Source organism: Lissotriton helveticus, chromosome 9 (assembly GCF_964261635.1).
Source record: "Lissotriton helveticus chromosome 9, aLisHel1.1, whole genome shotgun sequence".
NCBI classification, from domain to species: Eukaryota; Metazoa; Chordata; class Amphibia; order Caudata; family Salamandridae; genus Lissotriton; species Lissotriton helveticus.
In genome coordinates this window covers 91,908,517-91,929,060 of record NC_136070.1, presented here as the reverse complement: position 1 = coordinate 91,929,060, position 20,544 = coordinate 91,908,517, and the positions used below count along the sequence as shown (strand labels likewise).

At 45.7% G+C, this 20,544-nt stretch overlaps 1 protein-coding gene across 1 annotated transcript in view; it reads left to right on the top strand.

Moving 5' to 3' along the window:
- LOC144782639 (galectin-related protein-like) overlaps positions 1-2,555 on the top strand; it is a 64,382-nt gene extending 61,827 nt beyond the window's left edge. The window contains exon 4 of the mRNA XM_078661996.1: positions 2,287-2,555. Coding sequence (XP_078518122.1) covers positions 2,287-2,430 — 144 coding nt within the window. The 3' untranslated portion in view covers positions 2,431-2,555. The remainder of the gene's footprint in view (positions 1-2,286) is intronic.
- Positions 2,556-20,544: the final 17,989 nt, after the last annotated feature.

The window sequence follows — 20,544 nt, the reverse complement described above, 5'->3', positions numbered from 1 at the left end:
TTCCCAGTCCGGCCCTGACTGCAGGTCACTTCAGCAGGTTTGTTCTTAGCGAACGCGCAGCCCCCACCCCGAACCTGTGCATTTTTCTCCCACTCGCATCCTGCAGCCCAATCAGGAAGCATGCTCAACATAAACCTAGTGCAAATGAGAGCAGGCTGGTACATGCAGGAATGCAGGCAGGGGGAAGGAGCCAATCACAGAACTGCTGCAGACTGTGCCATGGAAATAGAAAGAGTCTTTTGCAAGAAACAATCAAGAAATAATTTGTCTTAAAAAATTAAAATATATAGCAAAGTGGTTTTGTCGGGAAAGTGTCAATTTCTTTGTTCAATACAATCAATGTATCCACAACAATCAATTTTTTTGTGACGAACATATACAATTTTGAATGGGAGAAAAATTCGACGTCACTTTTCTTGCACTTCAATCACTTTATTATCCTGTATTGTATTGCTTTATGGACAGCCATTTTCATTAATTTGTATGCATAATATTCATATAATAGAAAGTGTTATTTCTGACAAAAAAATATTTTTGTCCTTGTGGTGTGTTCCTAATATTCTTGTTTTGTTCTGCAAAAGTGACGTAGAATTTTTTCCCATTCAAAATTGTATATGTTCTTCACAAAAACATTGATTGTTCTGGATACATTGATTGTATTGAACAAAGAAATTGACACTTTCCCGACAGAACCACTTTGCGATATATCATACATACTCAGGTTCTGAGAGACACAGGGTCACCCCATTTTTCCTATTGGGTTAAAAAATTACAAGACAAAACATTTATCAATCCACAAAGGCAAGCAAAAATAGGCAGCTAAACGATGATGTATTGCAATGAACAGGTTTCGAAGAATTAGTTTCCATTATCCGTAATTGTGATATCTAGGTATTCAATTTGGATGTTGCTGTGGTGGTGTGTGAATCTGAGATCTGGTTGACAATAGTTCAGCTATTGTCAGAACTTGGTAAGTTGTTTCATTGCCTAACCATATCAAAAAGACTTTGGGTCCGATTACGATATTGCTCGTAAAGGCTCCGACCTTTGGTTGGAGCCTTTAGGGCCACATCATAATGGGCCGGTCGGTTTCCTTTACCCGCCTCATCATGATGGAGACGGTTGGAAAGGAAACCAGCCGGTCATTCCAGATGGCTTCTGATGAGCTTGGAGAGCCCGTCCCTCAGTCAGAATCCAGCCTGTAATGTCGAGGGCGGCCTTTTCTGCCCTTGACATTATGATCATGGTTTCTGACATGGTTTCCATGCCCGTCTGTTTGACATGGAAACCATGTCGGAAAGCGTGTTATGGGGCCCTCAGCAGGGCTGCCTTTGGTGCATGGCCTCCAGTTAATCCCTGAACCATGTGGCAGGCACCTTGAGGTGCCAATCATGGATGACACCTTGAGGTGCCTGCCAAGGGGGTGTAGGGATGAACTGCACCTCCCATCTCACTATGGCAGCAAGCATTACAGTTGGTTTATGGCCGTAATGCATGCTCCCATAGTGAAAATAGGAATGCGACCGCACAGTGTTCGATCGCATCCTAATGGGGCGGTCGGGACCGCCAACCGGGTGTCGGTCAGTCCCATGACCGAGTTGGTGTCGGGCAGAAGTGATTCCGCCCAACATTATATGTATATCTTCCATAAGCGTATGTTGGAAAGAAAGGGGTTGGTAGCATTTGGGACGAGTTGTGTCTCCATAATCACCTGAATGCCTCCCGTCTGTGGTATATTGGTATAGAGAGATTATATTTCGAACATGACCAGAACCACTGTGGTGGGATCAAAGTGTTCTGCTTCAATCAAATTAATAAAGTGGGTAGTGTCTTTCACATATGTGAAAATAGAAAGAGTGCACATGACAAAGACTGAACGCTCCCACGAAGTACTGATGTTGAATAAACAAGCGATAGAGAGTCGCTCTCTGCGTAGCTCACACTGTTGTCAGTGTGATTGTTGTTTTAATGCAGCTCCTCATAGATTGCGACATGTGGGGTGGTCTGGAGTACCATAATTGCATGACAAATGCATTTTTATGCAGTGATGCAGACCCCAGCACTAAAATGTGCTAGTCTAACCCCTCATGCGTGGTACTTGGCAGAGCTGCCGCTTGCAAATGGACTATTGCAAGAAGGCCTTACACTGTGGAGTGCCCTGTGCGTATGACACATGTCAGTTGTGGAGCTATAATTTAGTTCAATTTCGTTGCAGCAATGTATTCATGTATTTCCCAGCAGCCTTTGCATCTCTTATGTACTAACACAGTGTTTGTTGCCTTGCAGATAGAGATCCTCTGTGAACACCAGCAGATTCGGGTTCTTGTGGATGGACAGCAGATCTGCAACTTCGCCCATCGAGTGCAGCAACTTAGGACAGTGACTGCTTTAAAAATATCTGGGGATGCCAAGCTTACCAAAGTAGCATAAAGAGAAGCTCTGATGGAGAGAAAACTAGAAGGAAAACACAAAAACTTGCCTCAACAACGTTACTTCAATTGCATTCAGAATTATTTGTTGAGTTACTGAAATATACTGGGCCAGACTGGGGAAATCTCAGCCTAGTGCTGCAGATAGGAGCCCATTTTAAGTTAGTTTGCACAAATGCTGCCACGTAGAGCAGACAGCACAGTTCCATACAATGAGGGTGGGCTTATGGTTATTAAAAGGGACTGCATTTGTGAAAAAAGCTTGTGACAGCCATTGCTTTGTTTTGAAGTACAAGCGTAACCAGAGTATTCTGTATTATTTGTATTCATGATTTTTGTAAAACGCTACTAACTACAATATGGTGGCCTTGGGGTGCTTTGGGCCATAACAGGGAGTGATCAATAGCATTAAAGCTCAAGGGGTCATTTACAAGGAGTTGGCGTAGGGCAGCGCAGTGCTGCAAGTCTTCTTGCTTTGCTGCCCTATTCTAATGTGAAAGGGCAGGAATGTACAGTATTTATGAAATATGGTACATTCCTGTCCTTTCCTCTGTGCTTAAGCACAATTTGCTACCTAATGCCAGGCAGAATAGTTTTTGTGCAGGAAGGGCCACCATCCTGCACAAAAAGAATCCGCATAGGTGTTTTCCTCTTTCTATGTGTGCTCCAGAATGCAGCACACATGGAAAGAGGAAAAAACGAGGAGAAATGAAATAATTTCTCCTTGTTGCACCTGCTCTGGGGAGTCGTAAGGTTTTAGTTTAGGTTTACTTAATTTAGTAAATCTGGGGCAGTGTCAAAATTCATGGATGTTGCGTGGGAACACCCACCGCAATGCCCATGGAACGCCTCCTCGACGCAGAGTACACCAACACAGCGCTTTGCGCTGCCTTGCCTTACTCCATATCTATGACACCATGCATAGCCACGCAGGGTGGCCTTGCGTAGCCTGATAGCTATTACTGTCACTCTCTCAAACTGATCCCATGGCTCCTTCCCCTTTGCAAACTGGACTCAGCAAGATATCTGAATGGATGAACAACAACTTACTCAAGTTAAACGGCAGAAAGATGGAGGTCCTGATTCTTGGCAACAAACCCGATCTCTGGAACCTGACTCACTGGCCCACTACCATGGGTCCCCTTCCAACCCCATCTGAACAAGTGCGAAACTTGGGAGTAATTATTGATAGGGGACTATCCATGAAAGATCAGGTCAACAGAGTCACAACCACTTGTTTTACCATTCTACGATGGTTGCGTAAAATCTTCTGGATGCTCCCCAATAACACCCAGAGATCTGTCGTGAACGCCTTGGTGACCTCCAGACTGGATTACGGCAACGTACTCTATCTGGGGTCTTCAAAGGCTGTTATACGTCGCCTTCAGCTAGTACAAAATGCTGCAGCTCGGCTTCTCTTTGGCTGTCGTAAACGTGACCACATTTCAGAACGCCTGAGAGAGCTGCATTGGCTTCGTGTTGAAAACCGGATCAAGTTTAAAGCTTTGTGCTTTATGCATAAAATCAAAACCGGATCAGCACCCCTCTACCTTCAGGCCCTTGTCAGCCCCTACCTCCCAGCTCGCTCTCTCCGTTCCTCATCCCACCATCTCTTTAATGTACCTAGGTTCAAACTTGTCAGAATGGGCGGTAGCTCCTTTGCGAACTTGGGACCCAGACTGTGGAATTCACTTCCGTTGGCCTTACGGATGGAAAACTGTCACATGCGATTTCGCAAAGCGGTGAAGACCTGGCTCTTCGATCTCTAAAATCTTCTGCCTTATGTTGTCGTTCTGTCTCTTAGCGCCGGGAAACCCTCATGGGTAGCTGTCGCGCTTAACAAAATCAATAAAAAATAAAAAATAAAATTATTGAGAACCCTGCGCCACCGGAGCATCAAAAAGGTGAGGATCCGGCAGCGCAGGCTTCTTGTGCATAAGCCCCCAAGTGCTGGAAGTGCTGTGGGGAGGGGGAGGGTACTAGTCAATCATTCTCAGTGACCTTCAAACTCGTGTCACTTTAAGAGATGGGGTTCAAAAAGTCCCAGGTGTGATGGCCAACCCTCACAGGAAGACAATCTGGCCAAGTTACTTCTTTAATTGTGAATGAGTAGTTACAAATCATTGGCAAGGAAATGACTCATGCCCTCTTTTGCATTGCTGCGCCAATGCGCCAATGCTGCAGTGCTTGAGCCAGTGGCTTCCGGTGCTCAGCACTTAATTGTCAGCACCAGAGCTTGTGACAGCCATCCACAAGGTGGTGGTGTCTGGCTAATTCAGAGGTGACCACAACATATATATTGAAAATGAATATTACCCGCTGCCCAAGCCAATCTTATAGCTTTAGGGGCCTGAAATAGTCTGAATTCTGAAACCTGTAGGAGTGTGATGTTAGTAGTTGTGTTGTTGCAATCATTGGTAGCAGGGCAGGGGCTATGTGTTGTGCAAGCTGCAATGTCCTCTTGATAAGATCCCTGCCACTTATTTATTTTACAAATTAAGCACTGGGTAAGTGATACACACGGTGGCCTCTCTTTTCTACTGCAAATGTATTGCTTGTATTTGCTAAACTAGTGCATGTGAACCATGTTTATTAAAACTGGACCACTGAGTGAGTAGAGTTACTACGACCTATATATCCAGGACACAAATATAACTCTTAGTGATACCATAGCAAACACACATGACAGCCTACAATGGATTAATTTTTGTCTAAATATATGGATTCAAAATGTAGACAGGTGTCAATCTTTTTACTTTGGCTGGCCACATTAAAGGTGTACAAGCCTTCAGACAGAGAGGTTCCATGTGTGCGGTGGAGCCAGGCCCAGGGTCTACATGACATCCCTGGGGCCAACACCGCACTATTATGCGAGTTGAAGTGGGATTTTGCCTTTTAAGCATTTGTTTTTCCAAGCAATTTTGTATATTGTTCAATCATTTAATAAAGAATTTTTTTTAACTTTTACCAACCATTGTGCTTCATTTTATGTCTACCTAACTCAGCGGCGGCCGGCACAGGTAAGCGCGATGGGCTGGAGGGTGGTGGGGGAGGAGGGATCGACAAACGACGGCATGGGTATTATTTATTTCTTTAATTGTACCTACGCTGTCGTCTGTCGACTTACCCCTCCCACCCTGCCTGGCCCTCAATACACCACGCTTACCTGTGCCAGCCGCCACTGCATAATATTGAAAATAGTGGACTGACGGGGTTAATTTAGATGTTGGTGGCAACAACTCATTCTCTGAAAATTGATGCATGCCTTTTCCACCAACCCAGGCCTCATTTAGAGTTCAGAGGATAGTTTTTCCATTGACAGTGTAAATGTTGCTGGCATTGCCATTGAGAGAGCCCCACGGTGGGGAGACCCCCAGCATTGGGCCGCAGACATGTTATCGGAGACCTGTCCTATTTGGGTTGGGGTTCAATCCCAATGTCCACCATGTTGTTTATTTCCTGGGATACAAATAATGAAGAATGTTCACCACACGCTTGGAAAAATTAGGGGGTTGAGGCAGTGACCCCAATAAAAACATATGCACACATACATGTTATATATAAAAGGTGATGGTACTCCCAGTGTAGGGACTTCTGTGTACTGCCTGCGATGTTGTCACATGCTGCCGTCATCATTTTATTAGCTAATCGTGTTTGTTATTAGTCAGTGTTTATTAACATACTGCAGCCTCAAGTTTTCATTTTTAATTGTTTAAAACATACAATGGCTTTTCATTAGGGTGAATGGTGGTGTGGTTAGTAGATAAAGGTCTTGGGTACCATTCTTCAACCCCAAAGATTTTAGTAAAAGGATTGTGGTGATCAGATGGCTAGATTATGTTTACATACGTTTTTTAGTCCTGTGCTTTCCTTTTTCACATCATTTGTTATCAGTTATTTTACTTCAATTTGTTTCGATTGCAAACCAACACTACAACTCCCAGCATGCACTGATGTACTGATCGAGTGCTGAGAGGAGGAAAATGGTGTCCAACTAACATGGAGTTATCAGGAAATGAATTCAGCGAGACAAGTCCAAATTCCAATCCTAGGTGGGCATAAACTGGCACCATTGGCATCAGTGGGAATTTAAACAAGTCTTGTTGTTGCAGCAAAGAGGGCTAGATTTTCTGTGACTTGTAGGCATATGCTTCTGATGAGAAAGGTGGGACTACAAGTCCCAGCGTGCTTAGTGACAACGCAGGATTGATGGGCTTAGATGGCCCTAGCTGTGTTGTCAGGTGGCCACTGCTCCCCCTGAAGCATCCTTCTGAGTGGAACATTGATGGACCAGGCCTCGCCGCTGTGCTGGGTGCAGGAGAACCAGAAGGTAGGCCAATCTGAGCTCTACTGGACATAAAATTGGTCATGGGAAATGTTAGAACCGGGAGTCTCTGGTTGGCAGAGGTAAGTACCTTAGCCCAAATAGGGACCCCTGGTTCCGGTCAGGGAGGCGGAATAACCCTCTGAGATAACCCCTGCTCACCCTCTAGGTAGCATGGCGCGAGCAGTCTAGGCTAAACTCGGAGGCAATGTGGATAACATTTGCACTTAACACAACACTAATCCCCAATCCACCACAAACTGAGACCACACAGGTAAGTATATTTTATAAAAATATATAGCATTATCTAGTTTCAGCATGTAAATGAAGCAGTTGCATGATAATCACTTCTTTAGCAAACGTAGCATTTTATCTTAAGGGTTGCATTTAATTCTTAATGGTTGTACTTGTAAATAGGAAGTTCTTATGTGAAAACAAAGATAGTCTCAAGTCTCTCCAATCAGAAGGTAAAAATAATGCCACTGATTTCTAATCACTTAAGCTCTAAAAACGAGCAGTCAAAGCAGTGCCAATCCTAAGTTATCCCCAAATCAGCTTCTTGAAGCAACGAAGCCCAGGTGCGGCAAGCACGCCTCACCGGATAGTCCTGGGACTCCTTTGTTGCCGATCTCACTCAGCCTCGCATCCCCGAGGGACTCAGGCGCACCGCACCCAACGGAGCACACTCGCTCCTTGCCCCAGCCGGTCCCCGCAGCCCTCTGCCCGCTCTCGGTTCCTCTGGGAGCGGGGGGGGCGCAAGCTCGGCGTTCAGAGCAGGGACAGACAGGCCAGGGGCAGGGGTACTCACGGCGCTCCCCCGGCGAGGCCCTCAGTCTTCCCCGGTCCCGGCGGTGATTACTCGGCAGCTGCAGCGGTCCCGATGACGGGGACCAATCCTGTCGCGGCGTTTGGTCGAGCCTCCAGCAGCACCCGGGAGTCAGCCAATGGCAGTGCGGCTCCCGGAAGAGGCCGTCAATGACGCTCGGCTCCTCCACCAATCACAGCTCGGCAATGACGATGACGCTGCGCCGCACGGGCCAATCCCGTCGCGGCGTTAGTGAGGGGGCTCGGTCCCCTCGACCAATGGGAGCGCGGCGGCTTCGATCTCCGGCCCCGCAGCTCCTGGACACCGAAGCAAGTTGCAGGGGGTGTTGCTGGCCCCGGGCCGCGATGGTGATTTGGCGGCAAAGGGTTTTCGAGGGCGCTGGTCACGAAGAGACCCCCCTCTCGACCTCCCCACCACTTTGGAGCGGATTCCACGAGGGGAGGCGCCACAAGCCTCCGACCCTCGCTGGAAATGTGCAGATGAGCACACCGATCCTTTCCTCACGCTCCTCAGTCAAGCACCACACGTCCCAGGGCACAACAGCACGATTTGGCAGCTGTTTTCTGGCAAAGCTTTAGGAACCTGTAACCCTGGGTTCCCAACAGGAGGCCAGCTCTTCTCAGGCCCTTGGAGATTCAGTTGTAGACACAGCACACAGCAGAGTCTTGGCAGTTTCAAGTAGGCAGGGTCACAGCACACAGCAAAGTCCCTTTCTCCTCCTTAGCTTCCAGTTGGACAGTAGAACAGGTCAGCCCTTAGAGCACACAGCAAGGCAGTCTTCCTTTAGTTCTCTAGCTGTCCTCCTTCCAGCCGAGGTTCCTTCTTGGTTGCAGAATTTCAGAATCTAAACTTCTGTAGTCAGGGGTCCTTTCCTTATACCCCTCAATGTCTTTGAAGTTCTTTTAAGTCTTTGTGCATGGAGGCCCTTGGTCCAGTCTAAACCAGTTCTGGGGGTTGCGGAGCACTGAGGTGTCTCTGGTTTTCTTCTTCCTGTCAGCTTCAGGGCCAGAGGTGTCCGTTGACCATCAGGAGGGGGCTAGCAGTGGGAGGCAGACCGGCACAGCCCAGCACTTATCAGGCATTCCTTCCTCCCACCTCCCAGGCAGGCAGATGTGCCCTTTCATCCCCGGGATGGCTCCGACCCTCTCCTCTGGGGCTCTGCAGCCCCCCCCTGTCACATCCAGACCAGGCAGGCATTCCACAAACCCAGGCACACAGAAAGGTTTAGACAAGAGAACAACCACTTTCTAAAAGTGCTATTCTCCAACACAGGATTTAAAAACACCCTTCACTAAAAGATGGATCATTAAATTCTGAGTTCAGGGATATCTTTCACTTATGTCCCATCTTGTTCCTATGGGAAGATAGGCTGGTATCACATGGGCCCAGCCTCCTCCATGTTACTCAATGGAGCAAGATAGCCTTTCAGCGGTGAGCGCATAAAATGGCTGCAGCCCACTACCAGAGCATACTACCTGCACTAGTACATGCTCTACCTTATCCATACACTGCACCCTGCCCAGGGGGGTACCTTGAGCCTTCCATAGGGGTGACTGATGTGCACAGACAGGGAAGGGTTAGGCCTAGCCAGTGGGGACACTGGCCAGGCTGACATGGCAGTCACTGACTGCACACAGGCTCTGCGCTGGCAGGCCTGAGTCACCATTTTAAAGCTACTCATGTGGGTGGCGCAATCTGCGCTGCAGGCCCACTAGTAGCATTTGTCATCACCAGCCCTGGCACACACAGTGCACTTTACTAGGGACTTCGTGGTGATACAAATATGCCAATCAGGTATATTCAATCAATATCACAATTTACAGAAGGAGCACTTACACTCTGACACTGATCAGCAGTGGCAGAGTGTCCAAAGCATCTTAATCAGCAAAAACGAAATCCAGCACAGCATCACAACACATGAGTCAGAGGCAAAGAGATGGGGGAAGAACCACGCCAAAAGGTGTCAGGTCTAACACGTGTCCCCTCCAGCTGAAAGTGGGGAGAACTACCCAACCTCTTGGGAGTCCTCATCACTAAGGCGGAAGAATCTGGACAGACCGTCAGCATTGGCGTGTTCTGTACCAGGGCGGTGCTCCACCGTAAAGTCCATCCCATGTAGGACAATGGACCACCTCAACAATTTTGGATTCTCACCCCTCATCTGCATTAACCATCTGAGGGGCCTGTGGTCGGTCTGAACACGGAAGTGAGTCCCAAACAGGTAGGGCCTCAGCTTCTTCAGAGCCCAGACCACAGCGAAAGCTTCTCTTTCGATGGCACTCCATTTCTGTTCCCTGGGGATTAGCCTTCGGCTAATGAAAGCCACTGGTTGGTCTCCGCCCTCATCATTAATCTGTGAGAGCACTGCTCCCACGCCTTGCTCTGAAGCGTCAGTTTGCACAATGAACTCACTGGAAAAGTCAGGTGCCTTAAGCACCGGTGCTGTGCACATGGCAGTTTTGAGGGTGTCAAAAGCAGTTTGACAGGCCTCAGTCCAATTCACTTTCCTGGGCTGATTCCTAGATGTCAGCTCTGTCAAAGGGGCCACAATGGTGCCATAGCCTTTGACAAACCGTCGGTAATACCCGGTGAGACCTAGAAAGGCTCTCACCTCAGTCTGGGTCTTGGGGGGTTCCCAAGCCAGAATGGTATCAATTTTTGCCTGTAGGGGCGCCACCTTGCCGCTCCCCACCTGGTGTCCCAAGTACACCACAGATCCCTGCCCTATCTGGCATTTACTGGCCTTGATAGTGAGGCCTGCCTTCTGCAGAGCCTTCAACACTTCAGTGAGGTGTTGCAGGTGTTCCTCCCAAGTGGGGCTGAACACCGCAATGTCATCCAGGTAGGCTGCGCTGAATTGCTCCAGCCCTGCCAGTACCTGGTTGACCAATCTCTGAAATGTGGCGGGGGCATTTTTCAACCCAAAGGGCATGACACGAAACTGGAAGTGTCCTTCTGGCGTTGAACATGCTGACCTCTCCTTTGCCCCGTCAGTTAAAGCAATCTGCCAGTACCCTGTAGTCAAATCAAAAGTACTCAGGTACTGGGCAGCTCCCAACCGATCCACCAGCTCATCAGCTCTGGGGATGGGGTGCGCGTCAGTCTTGGTGACCGCATTGAGCCCACGGTAGTCCACGCAGAACCGAAGTTCTGGGGTGCCACCAGGGGTAGCAGCTTTCTTAGGCACTAAGATCACTGGGCTAGCCCAGGGGCTGCTGGAGGGCTCAATAACCCCAAGCGCCAACATCTTGGAAACTTCTTCCTTGATGCTAGCTCTGACCTTGTCAGCCACCCTGTAAAACTTCTGTTTCACAGGCATGCTGTCTCCAGTGTCCACGTCGTGGACGCACCACTTGGTGACACCTGGGGTCAGGGAGAACAGTGGGGCGAACTGACCCAAGACTTGGCGACAGTCCTCCTGTTGTTCTGGGGTCAGGGTGGGGGAGAGGACCACACCATCCACTGACCCATCTTGCTCCTTGACTGCCAGGAGGTCAGGGAGAGGATCACTATCCTCCTCCCCTCCAACACCTGTAGCCATGAGCATAGTTACTTCAGTCCTCTCAAAGTGGGGTTTGAGGCGGTTCACATGCAGCACCCTCAGGGGCTGCCTGGGAGTCTTCAGGTTAACCAAATAGGTAACCTCGCTCTTGCGCTCCACCACCTCATATGGCCCAGACCACTTGTCACGGAGCGCACAAGGCTCCACTGGCGCCATCACCCACACCTTCTGACCCGGTTGGAACTCAACCAGAGAAGTGTTCTGGTCATACCACCTCTTCATTTCCTCCTGACTAGCCTCCAGGTTCTCTTGAGCGAGCTTCCTGAAGCGCTTGGTCTGGTTGCGAATGGCCAGCACATAGCTGAACACATCCTGAGGGGTTTTCCCACGGGATTTCTCCCACCCCTCCTTCACCAGAGCCAGAGGCCCTCTGACAGGGTGGCCATACAGCAACTCAAAGGGACTGAACCCTAAGGATTTCTGAGGCACCTCCCTGTAGGCAAACAACAGGCATGGCAACAAGACATCCCATTTCCGCCTCATGGGCTCTTCTAGGCCCATAATCATGCCCTTCAATGTGCGGTTGAATCTCTGTAGTATGCTTGTTAGATAAATGAAATGAAGAAAATCCAAGATGTGATCTTCAATATAGGTTTAATCCTTAGTAAGTAAAACCCACGACCAGCAAGGATGAGTAACCGCCTTGTAATGGTCATGACATAGGACATTACACATTCTGAGAACCTTCAAAGTAGAATACATATTTAACATTCCTTAAAGAGGACAAGTGTATTAAAATAACATACATATTACACATCCTTCCCCTAATAAATAAATTAAAACCAAATATAAATTTCACCAAAATAAGTCTAAAAAAAAAACTAATTCAAAACATAATCATGAAGTCTCACAGGGACAGATCTGATTCTGCGGCCTATCCCCCTTCCATCCCCCTCACCAATGGTATTCGAAACCGGTTGTAAAGCAGGGAGAGCTGTAAGATTATTAGAATCACCCTGAGCTAACATTGAAGATTCAAGAACGTTATTAGCAGAACGACTGACAGGAAGAGATGCACTCATTGAAGATTCACCAACACCAAACCAATCAGCAGTGGAACCATCAGAAGAATCTGAAATCTGCTTATTGGAAGCAATAATTTTTGCTTGTTGATCAGAAATCTTAATGAGAGCATTCTTGTTCCACCAACCTCTCTCAAATAAAAGAGCTGCAGTTCTAGAAACTTTTAATACTTTCACAGGTGCAGAAAATTTGGATTGGCCCTTAGTGATTTTCACAGGTTTCTTAATAATGACCCAATCACCTGACACAAGAGGTTTTTCTGTAACTTTCATGCGTTTGTCATAATTACCTTTATAACTCTCCTGTTTCATTTTAACACGTTCACGAATCTTGGCCAAATCAACATTTACTAGAGAACTTTTCATTAACCAAGAAGGATTCAATTTAGATGTAGGAATCCTACCACGAAGTAAAACAAAAGGAGATTCTCCTGTGGTACTGTGCGGGGTACAATTATAGTTCCATATTTTCTCATGAAGAAATTCTGAAATATCAAGATTATTTGCACAAGCTGTTTGAACAGCTTCCTTTAACAAACGGTTTGCCCTCTCCACCAGACCATTTGATGCAGGACTGTAAAGAGGAACTAAAGTATGCTTGACATCTAAATTGTTTAAAAACATATTCACTTCCTGTGAAACAAAGTGTGAACCATTATCGGTAACAATTTCATGTGGAGTACCATCAATGACAAATATTCGCTTTAGAAAAGAAATTACAGTTCTAGAATTCGGATTCTTAACAAAAGAAAAATAAATCCATTTTGAAAAGTAATCAATGGCCACAATCAAAAATTTATATTCATCATTGAAAACAGAAAATGGACCCGAAAAGTCCAGAGCAATTTTCTGCCAAGGGGCCTCGGGCCATTGTACCGGAACCAGTGGTGAATTGGACAACTTCCAATGTTTATCGGAGCATAAACATTGTGGACATTGGTTGACAAATAATCTAACCTGGTTGTCAACTCCAGGCCACCAATAAGTGGTTTTAATTTTATTTGTGGTACCAGTAATCCCAGGATGTGTCTCATGGGCCACCGAAATAATTGATTGTCTAATGCCAACTGGTGGGACAAATTTGTCTTGTCTAAATAAAATGTCACCAGACACAGACAATTCAGATGCAACTTGTGCATAATGTTTCTCCTCCATGGACATGCTTCTATCTCTAGGCCAACCTTTTATCAAAAATTTCTTAACATTCTGTAGGCAAGAATCATTATCCATACTACTTAACCAATCTTGTTTGGTGATCTTACTACCCTGAAGGGCATCATCTACTGCGAAAACACACTCTAGATCTGAATTAATAGACTCATGTGTGGATAAAGGTATGCTTGATAAACAATCCGCACGGATGTTTTTACCTCCCGGTAAGTATTTTATCTCAAAATTAAACTCTTGGAGTCGAGCTAATAATCTAACTAAACGAGAAGAAGCTCTATTGGAAGAACTTTCGCCTAGCATGTAAATCAATGGTTTATGGTCCGTGTACAAAAGAAACCTAGTTCCCCAGATATACATTCTGAATTTTTCCACGGACCATGAACACGCTAAAGCTTCTCGCTCTATAGTACTATAATTGACTTCAGCCGAAGTCAAAGAACGTGAAGCAAATGCAATGGTGCATTCTTCCCCTTTAATTATTTGACTAAGGACAGCACCCAGACCGCGAGAACTAGCATCCACCGTTATGATGCTCTGGACACCATGGGAATAAGGCTTGATAGCAGGAGCAGTGAGAATCATATTCTTGACTGAGTCAAAAGCAGTTTGCGATTCCATAGACCATATATATTTGGCATGCTTTTTTAAAAGATTTCTAAGTGGTTGGACCACTATTGCATAGTTCCTTACAAAACGGGCGTAATATTCACTTAAACCCAAGAATGCCCTTAATGAGTCTTTATCTAGAGGAGAGGGCGCATTTTTAATAGCTTCTAATAAAGATGATTTGGGTTTAATACCTTCTTTTGAGAGGTTGTGGCCCAAATAATCTACTTCATCTGTTAGGAATTTGCATTTCTTCTTATTGATGGTAAGACTATTACTTTGTAATGATTTCAAAACATATTCCATTAGTATATAATGTTGATCTAACGATTCAGAATGTACCAAAATGTCATCTTGGAAAGTTTGAATTCCAGGACAATTATTAAAAATTGTATCCATTAACCTTTGAAATATGCTTGCCGCTGAAGCAAGTCCGAAAGGTAATCTTTTATACATATACACTCCAAAAGGTGTTACAAACGTTGTAAGAGGCTGAGATTCTATTGATAATGGAATTTGATGATACGCTGAGCGCAAATCAATAGTAGAAAAATATTTGCTACTACCAATATTGGCTAGCATATCATGGATTTTTGGTAGGGGATGCACGTCAATAACAATGTTGCGATTAAGTACCCGAAGGTCTGCACATAAACGAATTTCCCCAGAAGGTTTTCGTGCTACGACGGCAGCAGAAACCCATTCTGAAGATTCGATTGGACAAATAATGTCTTGAGCAACAAGAGATTCAATGTGCTTCCTTAAATCTTGTCTAACTGATAGAGGCACTGGTCGTACCTTCTGGACAACAGGACAAGCCTTGTCTTTTAATTTAATTTTGTGTTCGAAATTTTTAACTAAACCAATTCTGTCTTCAAATACAGCTTTGTATTTTTCTAAAACATTGCAGAGAATAGGATCATTACAATAATCACAAACTGACAGAATGGGTAGATCTCCCAAGGCAACGGGTTCAGGATGACCAGGCTTTAAAATAATACCTAACCTAGCCTGATCTTGCCAACCCAAAATATCCCTGCCATTCAGTGCAACATAGATTTTGGTATATATTACTCGCCCTTTAAAATCTATGTTATCAGGAAAATAACCACGCATGGTTATATCAAATCCCCCAAAGGCTTTGGGATTAACATCTGTTGCAAGTAATTTTTTGTCATTCCAAGAACACTGAAAAGTACTTTCATCTAAAATGGTAATGGGAGATCCTGAATCTGCCATAACTTGTATAGTTTGTATACCAATAGAAATTTTACAAATAGGACCCTTGATGCTGAAGTCACATAAAGCATTAATTTGAACAAAAGATATAGAAGAAACATTTAAAGCATCACAAATTTCTTCTTCAGAATAAACCATATTGACCTTAGGTTTATCTTTGGGTAAACGACATGAGGCAGCAAAATGACCTATACGTTTACAATTTGAACATCTTTTACCTTGTGCTGGACATTTAGGATTGTTTCCTACATGAAATTTCGAACCGCACCTGTAACAAAATACATTAGATTTTTGTTCATAAACTTTTTTGCCAGTATTGCGACTAGAAATAGCATTAACACTAGTATCATCACTAGATATCTGTGAAATATTACAATTGTTTGAAGAAGAAGAAGAAGAAGAAGAAGCATGTTCAGCTAAAATCTTTGAGGATACTACAGAACATTCGATGCTTTTCGCAATTACAACAACTTCATCCAGTGTTGGATTTTTACATGTCAAAATTCGCTCCTGGATCTTTTTGTTGAAACAATTAAAGACCAACTGATCACGTAGAGCAGTTTCTAAATAAGTACCGAACTCGCATTTTGATGCAAGAACACGTAAAGTTGCTAAGTAGTCTTCAATGGACTCTTCCTGTAATTGTTTTCTTTTGAAAAACATATGTCTTTCTACCATAACTGATGGATCATCTTTAAATTGTTTGCCGAGGCGAGTTAATGCCTCAGTATATACATTCCAAGTGTCATCTTCAGGCGGAGCTTGAACAACTGACAAATTATCAAATAATTGTTGACCTGCATCTCCAAGATGATTGAATAAAATAGCTCTTTTTCTTGAGGCAGAATACTCCAAAGCGTCTATAGCTTCCAAATAATTTGTGAATACTCTTAACCACTTGTGCCATGGTGTTGGAGGTTTTCCAGGCACTATTAAAAATGATGGAGGTGCCACAATTCCAGTGTTGTTATTATTAGAAGTTGCCATTATGAAAGTAAAATTACAATAACAATATTAAAAATTTATATTTTTTTCTTACTTGTTTGAAAATGGTGTTCACCAATACCGAATTCTGTTTTGTATGTTGTTTTGTAATTTTAATTGAGCAAGTTCGTGTAAATCCGATGAAATCACTCGTTTCCTTATGTTAATGAGTGAATCACGTTGTGACACAGCGAGCGCGATCATAAAAACAACGCGCGTTGCCTTGGAGCGCGTTCAGTTGTGACGTGCTATTAAACAACGTGCTGCGCGAGTACAGGCAGCGCGTGTGACGTGCTGCGCTATTCCAGGAAGCGCGTGTGCACGCTGCAAGTCGGCTTTGTTCGCGAGAATGGAATTCTGCTCGCGTTTGAATTAACGTTGAAGCAGAGCGATGTCTATGACGAGGTAAAATATCAATACTTTAAAAAAAAACTCACAGTTTTTGTTGTAATTGTTCCAGAAGTTGAAGCGGTAGCAGAAAATGTTCAATTGGGCTCACTTCAAAGGGAACAAACGCTGTCAATCGGCTCTGGTTTTGAATCTGCAAATAAGAGTTTTTCCGATTTGCTCATGTCGGTGGGTTTGTTATCTAGAAGCTCCAAATCGTCGCCAATAAATGTAGTATGCTTGTTAGATAAATGAAATGAAGAAAATCCAAGATGTGATCTTCAATATAGGTTTAATCCTTAGTAAGTAAAACCCACGACCAGCAAGGATGAGTAACCGCCTTGTAATGGTCATGACATAGGACATTACACATTCTGAGAACCTTCAAAGTAGAATACATATTTAACATTCCTTAAAGAGGACAAGTGTATTAAAATAACATACATATTACAATCTCTCAACCAAACCATTTCCTTGAGGGTGGTAAGGTGTGGTGAATTTGTAGGTCACCCCACACTCACTCCACAGGGACTTCATATACTTAGAAATGAAGTTTGTCCCGCGGTCTGAGACGACCTCCCTGGGAAATCCCACCCGGGAAAAGATCCCCATCAGGGCACGGCCCACCACTGGGGCGGTGACTGTCATGAGCGGAAGAGCTTCCGGGTACCGAGTGGCATGGTCCACCAAGACCAGGATAAACCTGTTGCCTAGGGCTGTCTTGGGATCCAGGGGCCCCACGATGTCAATGCCCACCCGCTCAAAAGGGGTGCTCACCACGGGAAAGGGTTGGAGGGGGGCCACGCGCTTCCCTCCACTCTTGCCACTGGCCTGACAAGTCTGGCAAGACTTACAAAAGGCAGAGACGTGTGTCTTCATCTGGGGCCAGTAGAAATGGGTGACAAGCCTGTGATAGGTCTTGTCTTGCCCCAGATGTCCTGCGAGAGGCACGTCATGAGCCAGACCCAGTAGGAAGTTCCTGAAGCGCTCCGGTACCACCAGCACACGGGCTGCACCGGGCTCAGCGAACTTAGGCTCACTATAAAGTAAGTTATCCTCCCAGTAGATCAAATGCTCCTTGGACCCCAGGCCTGCAGCCTGGTCGGCAGCCTGCTGCCGCACACCAATGAGAGAAGGGCACTCCTTCTGAGCCTGGCAGAATTCCTCCCTGGAGGGACCACCCTCTTGCTGCCACTGGGACAGCTCAGGCAATTCCCCTAGTTCGGCCACCTGCTCCCCTGTAGGTTCCAGGGCATCCCCTTCCGGGTCTGCCTCCTCCTGGACCGTGGGAACAGTGGGGGCCGGTTTCCCGCGCCCTCTACCCCTTCCTCTCTTGGCAGGTCCCTGGGCCATTGTTCCAGGCTCCAGTTCTGTTAGACCGCCCTCTCTTGCTGTCATTGCACGGGTGGACACACAGATCCACGCAGGCAAACCCAACATTTCCAAGTGAGTCCTGTGCTCCACCTCTTTCCAGGGGGAGCTCTCCAGGTCATTACCTAATAGACAATCTACAGGCAAGGCATCACTTACAACAATCTCCAAAATACCGGAGACTCCTCCCCATTCAAATGGAACTTTGGCCAACTTGCAGTAGCGCACTGAACTGTCAGCTGCCACCACAGGCCGGAGTACCTGGGGAACAATTTGCTCTTCAGACACCCACCGACACCTGACAGATGTCACGCTGGCCCCTGTGTCTCTCAGAGCCTCCACCTCCTGTCCATTGATGGTCACCTTCTGCCCGTATTTCTTAGTGTTTTGGGGCAGCAAGGTTTCCTGGGCCATCTCTTGGTCTCCTAGAGAGACAAGGGTCATCAAAGCTATCCCCTCCTCCCCACTAGAAATCAAATCCCCTCCCAAAGCTACTCTAGCTAACGCCGGAGCTGGAGCTGGAGCTGGAGCACCAGTGGGTGCAGATTTCTTCTTTGGACAGTTTGGAGCAATGTGCCCCACCTCCCTACATGCATAGCAAGTGAGGGTCTTCTTGTCCTGCGGGCCCTTATGGGGCCAGGACTTCTTAGGCTTGGGGGGTTGAGACACCTTCTCCTGGGAACTACTTTGGGGCCCTTTAGAAGACTCCTTTTGATTACCCGTGTCCCCCCCACTCTTCTGCTGGGGACCCTGTCCACCTTTGGCTGGGGTACTTACCACCCCCTTGTGGACCCTGGTGCTAGTCCACCGGTCCGCCTCTTTAGCAAGCTCACTGGGATCAGTTAACTTGCTATCCAAAAGATGCTGGCGCAGCTCTGGGACACATAAACTACTTAAGTGCTCCCTACTAATCAAGTGACACAACCCCACATAATCAGTAACTTTGCTGCCCTTCATCCAACCTTCCAGTGCACGCGTGTACATACTCACACACTCCACCCAAGTACTTGAATCGAGCTTCTTGAAGTTCCTAAACTTCTGGCGGTACTGTTCAGCAGTGAGCCCATACCTGAGGCACAAAGCCTCCTTCATGGCGGCGTAGGATAAAGCATCCTTTGCTTCCAAGGGTGCCAAAACATCCCTCCCAGAGGCCTCAAAATGCTTCCACAATCCTGCTCCCCAATTCTTCTCAGGCACCTCATTCATCTTTAAGGCAAGTTCATACGCTCTGAACCACGCATAAATATCCTCACCCCTCTGATAATTCTGTACCAGATCCTTTGGTATGTATACCTTACCCGCCTGTACTGGTTGTGCGCTGCCACCACTAGAACTGGACACCCTCTCTTTATATTTGATGTCCAACTCCTTCATGCTCCTCTCATGAGCCAATTGGAGCTTCTTTTCCTCCAAAGCGAGAGTATGTCTTCTCTCCTGCGCCGCTCTCTCCTGCGCCTCTTTCTCAACTTCCAGGCGCAGTCTCTTCTCATCGGCTTCTGCTCTGAGCTTCAAAAGCTCAATCTCATGGGCCCTAACTCTCTGATTCTCCTCCACCTCCTCTGGAGAAATAATCCTACTGGAGTGGGTGCTGCCGGCCCTAGACGCTGGCTTCGCCACTGGCAAATCACTAGGCAGAAAAACAATCTCCTGTGCGCCACCCTCTCCAATAGTAGCTTCTGGTTCACCATGTTTGGCCTCCCACCAGGCCCTCAGAGCTGTCTGTTATATCTAAGTAATGATGTCATTATTCCATGGTTGCTGTGCTCACTGGATTCCAGAATGTAGAATCCAGGGGGCAGACCAGATGATGCACAGATACTGAAGGAGTAGGACCCTGTATACCTCTGGGGTTGTTATATTGAATAAACTACAATATCTATCTGAACTTCTGAACTCCAAGTCATTTCAGTGGCCACGAGGACGGGATCAAATTGAAGAAATCAACCAAGAAAATAGGACTTGGACAGAAGACTTTCTACAACCTGAAAACCCTCTACAAACAACCCCAAGTTAAAGATGAACATTTCATGAAGATTCAAGGTACCTGATAAATATTAATACTTAAAAAGAAATTTTCTCCAATCTAAAAACTCTTGTTTTACTACTTAAATTGAACTTAATAGAAAAAAAATATATATATATCGTCTGAATTCAAAATTTTTGGAAACTACACTAACCAATCTAAATAGCGTTATATCGTGACTTTTATAATCATTAACGTTGTTCTCCATTGCCGCTTTGTAATTGAAACAAATTTACAGCATATCAATTCAAAAAATGCCACCATGTTAAGGATCAGAACAAACTTACGTTAATATTGATTTTAAATAATGCTGCCGTGTTAACCACCGCCACCGCCTTTGCGTGCGCTTCAGAACTCTTCCTAATCAACGCGTCACTGGTAAACCTGCATCATCACGTTTAACGTTCAACATTGAACATCCCCATTACCACGTCTAACACGCTTACGTTCAACACGCAATACAGCGGCCATCTTAAGTATCCATAGCAACCAAATGCTATTTTACTCGTCGGATGAAACTTTCCGATAAACAAGGCGAATATTCAATTAATAACAGCGGAAACAATTTATACTGAAAAGTCATCGCGCAAATGAAAAAAAA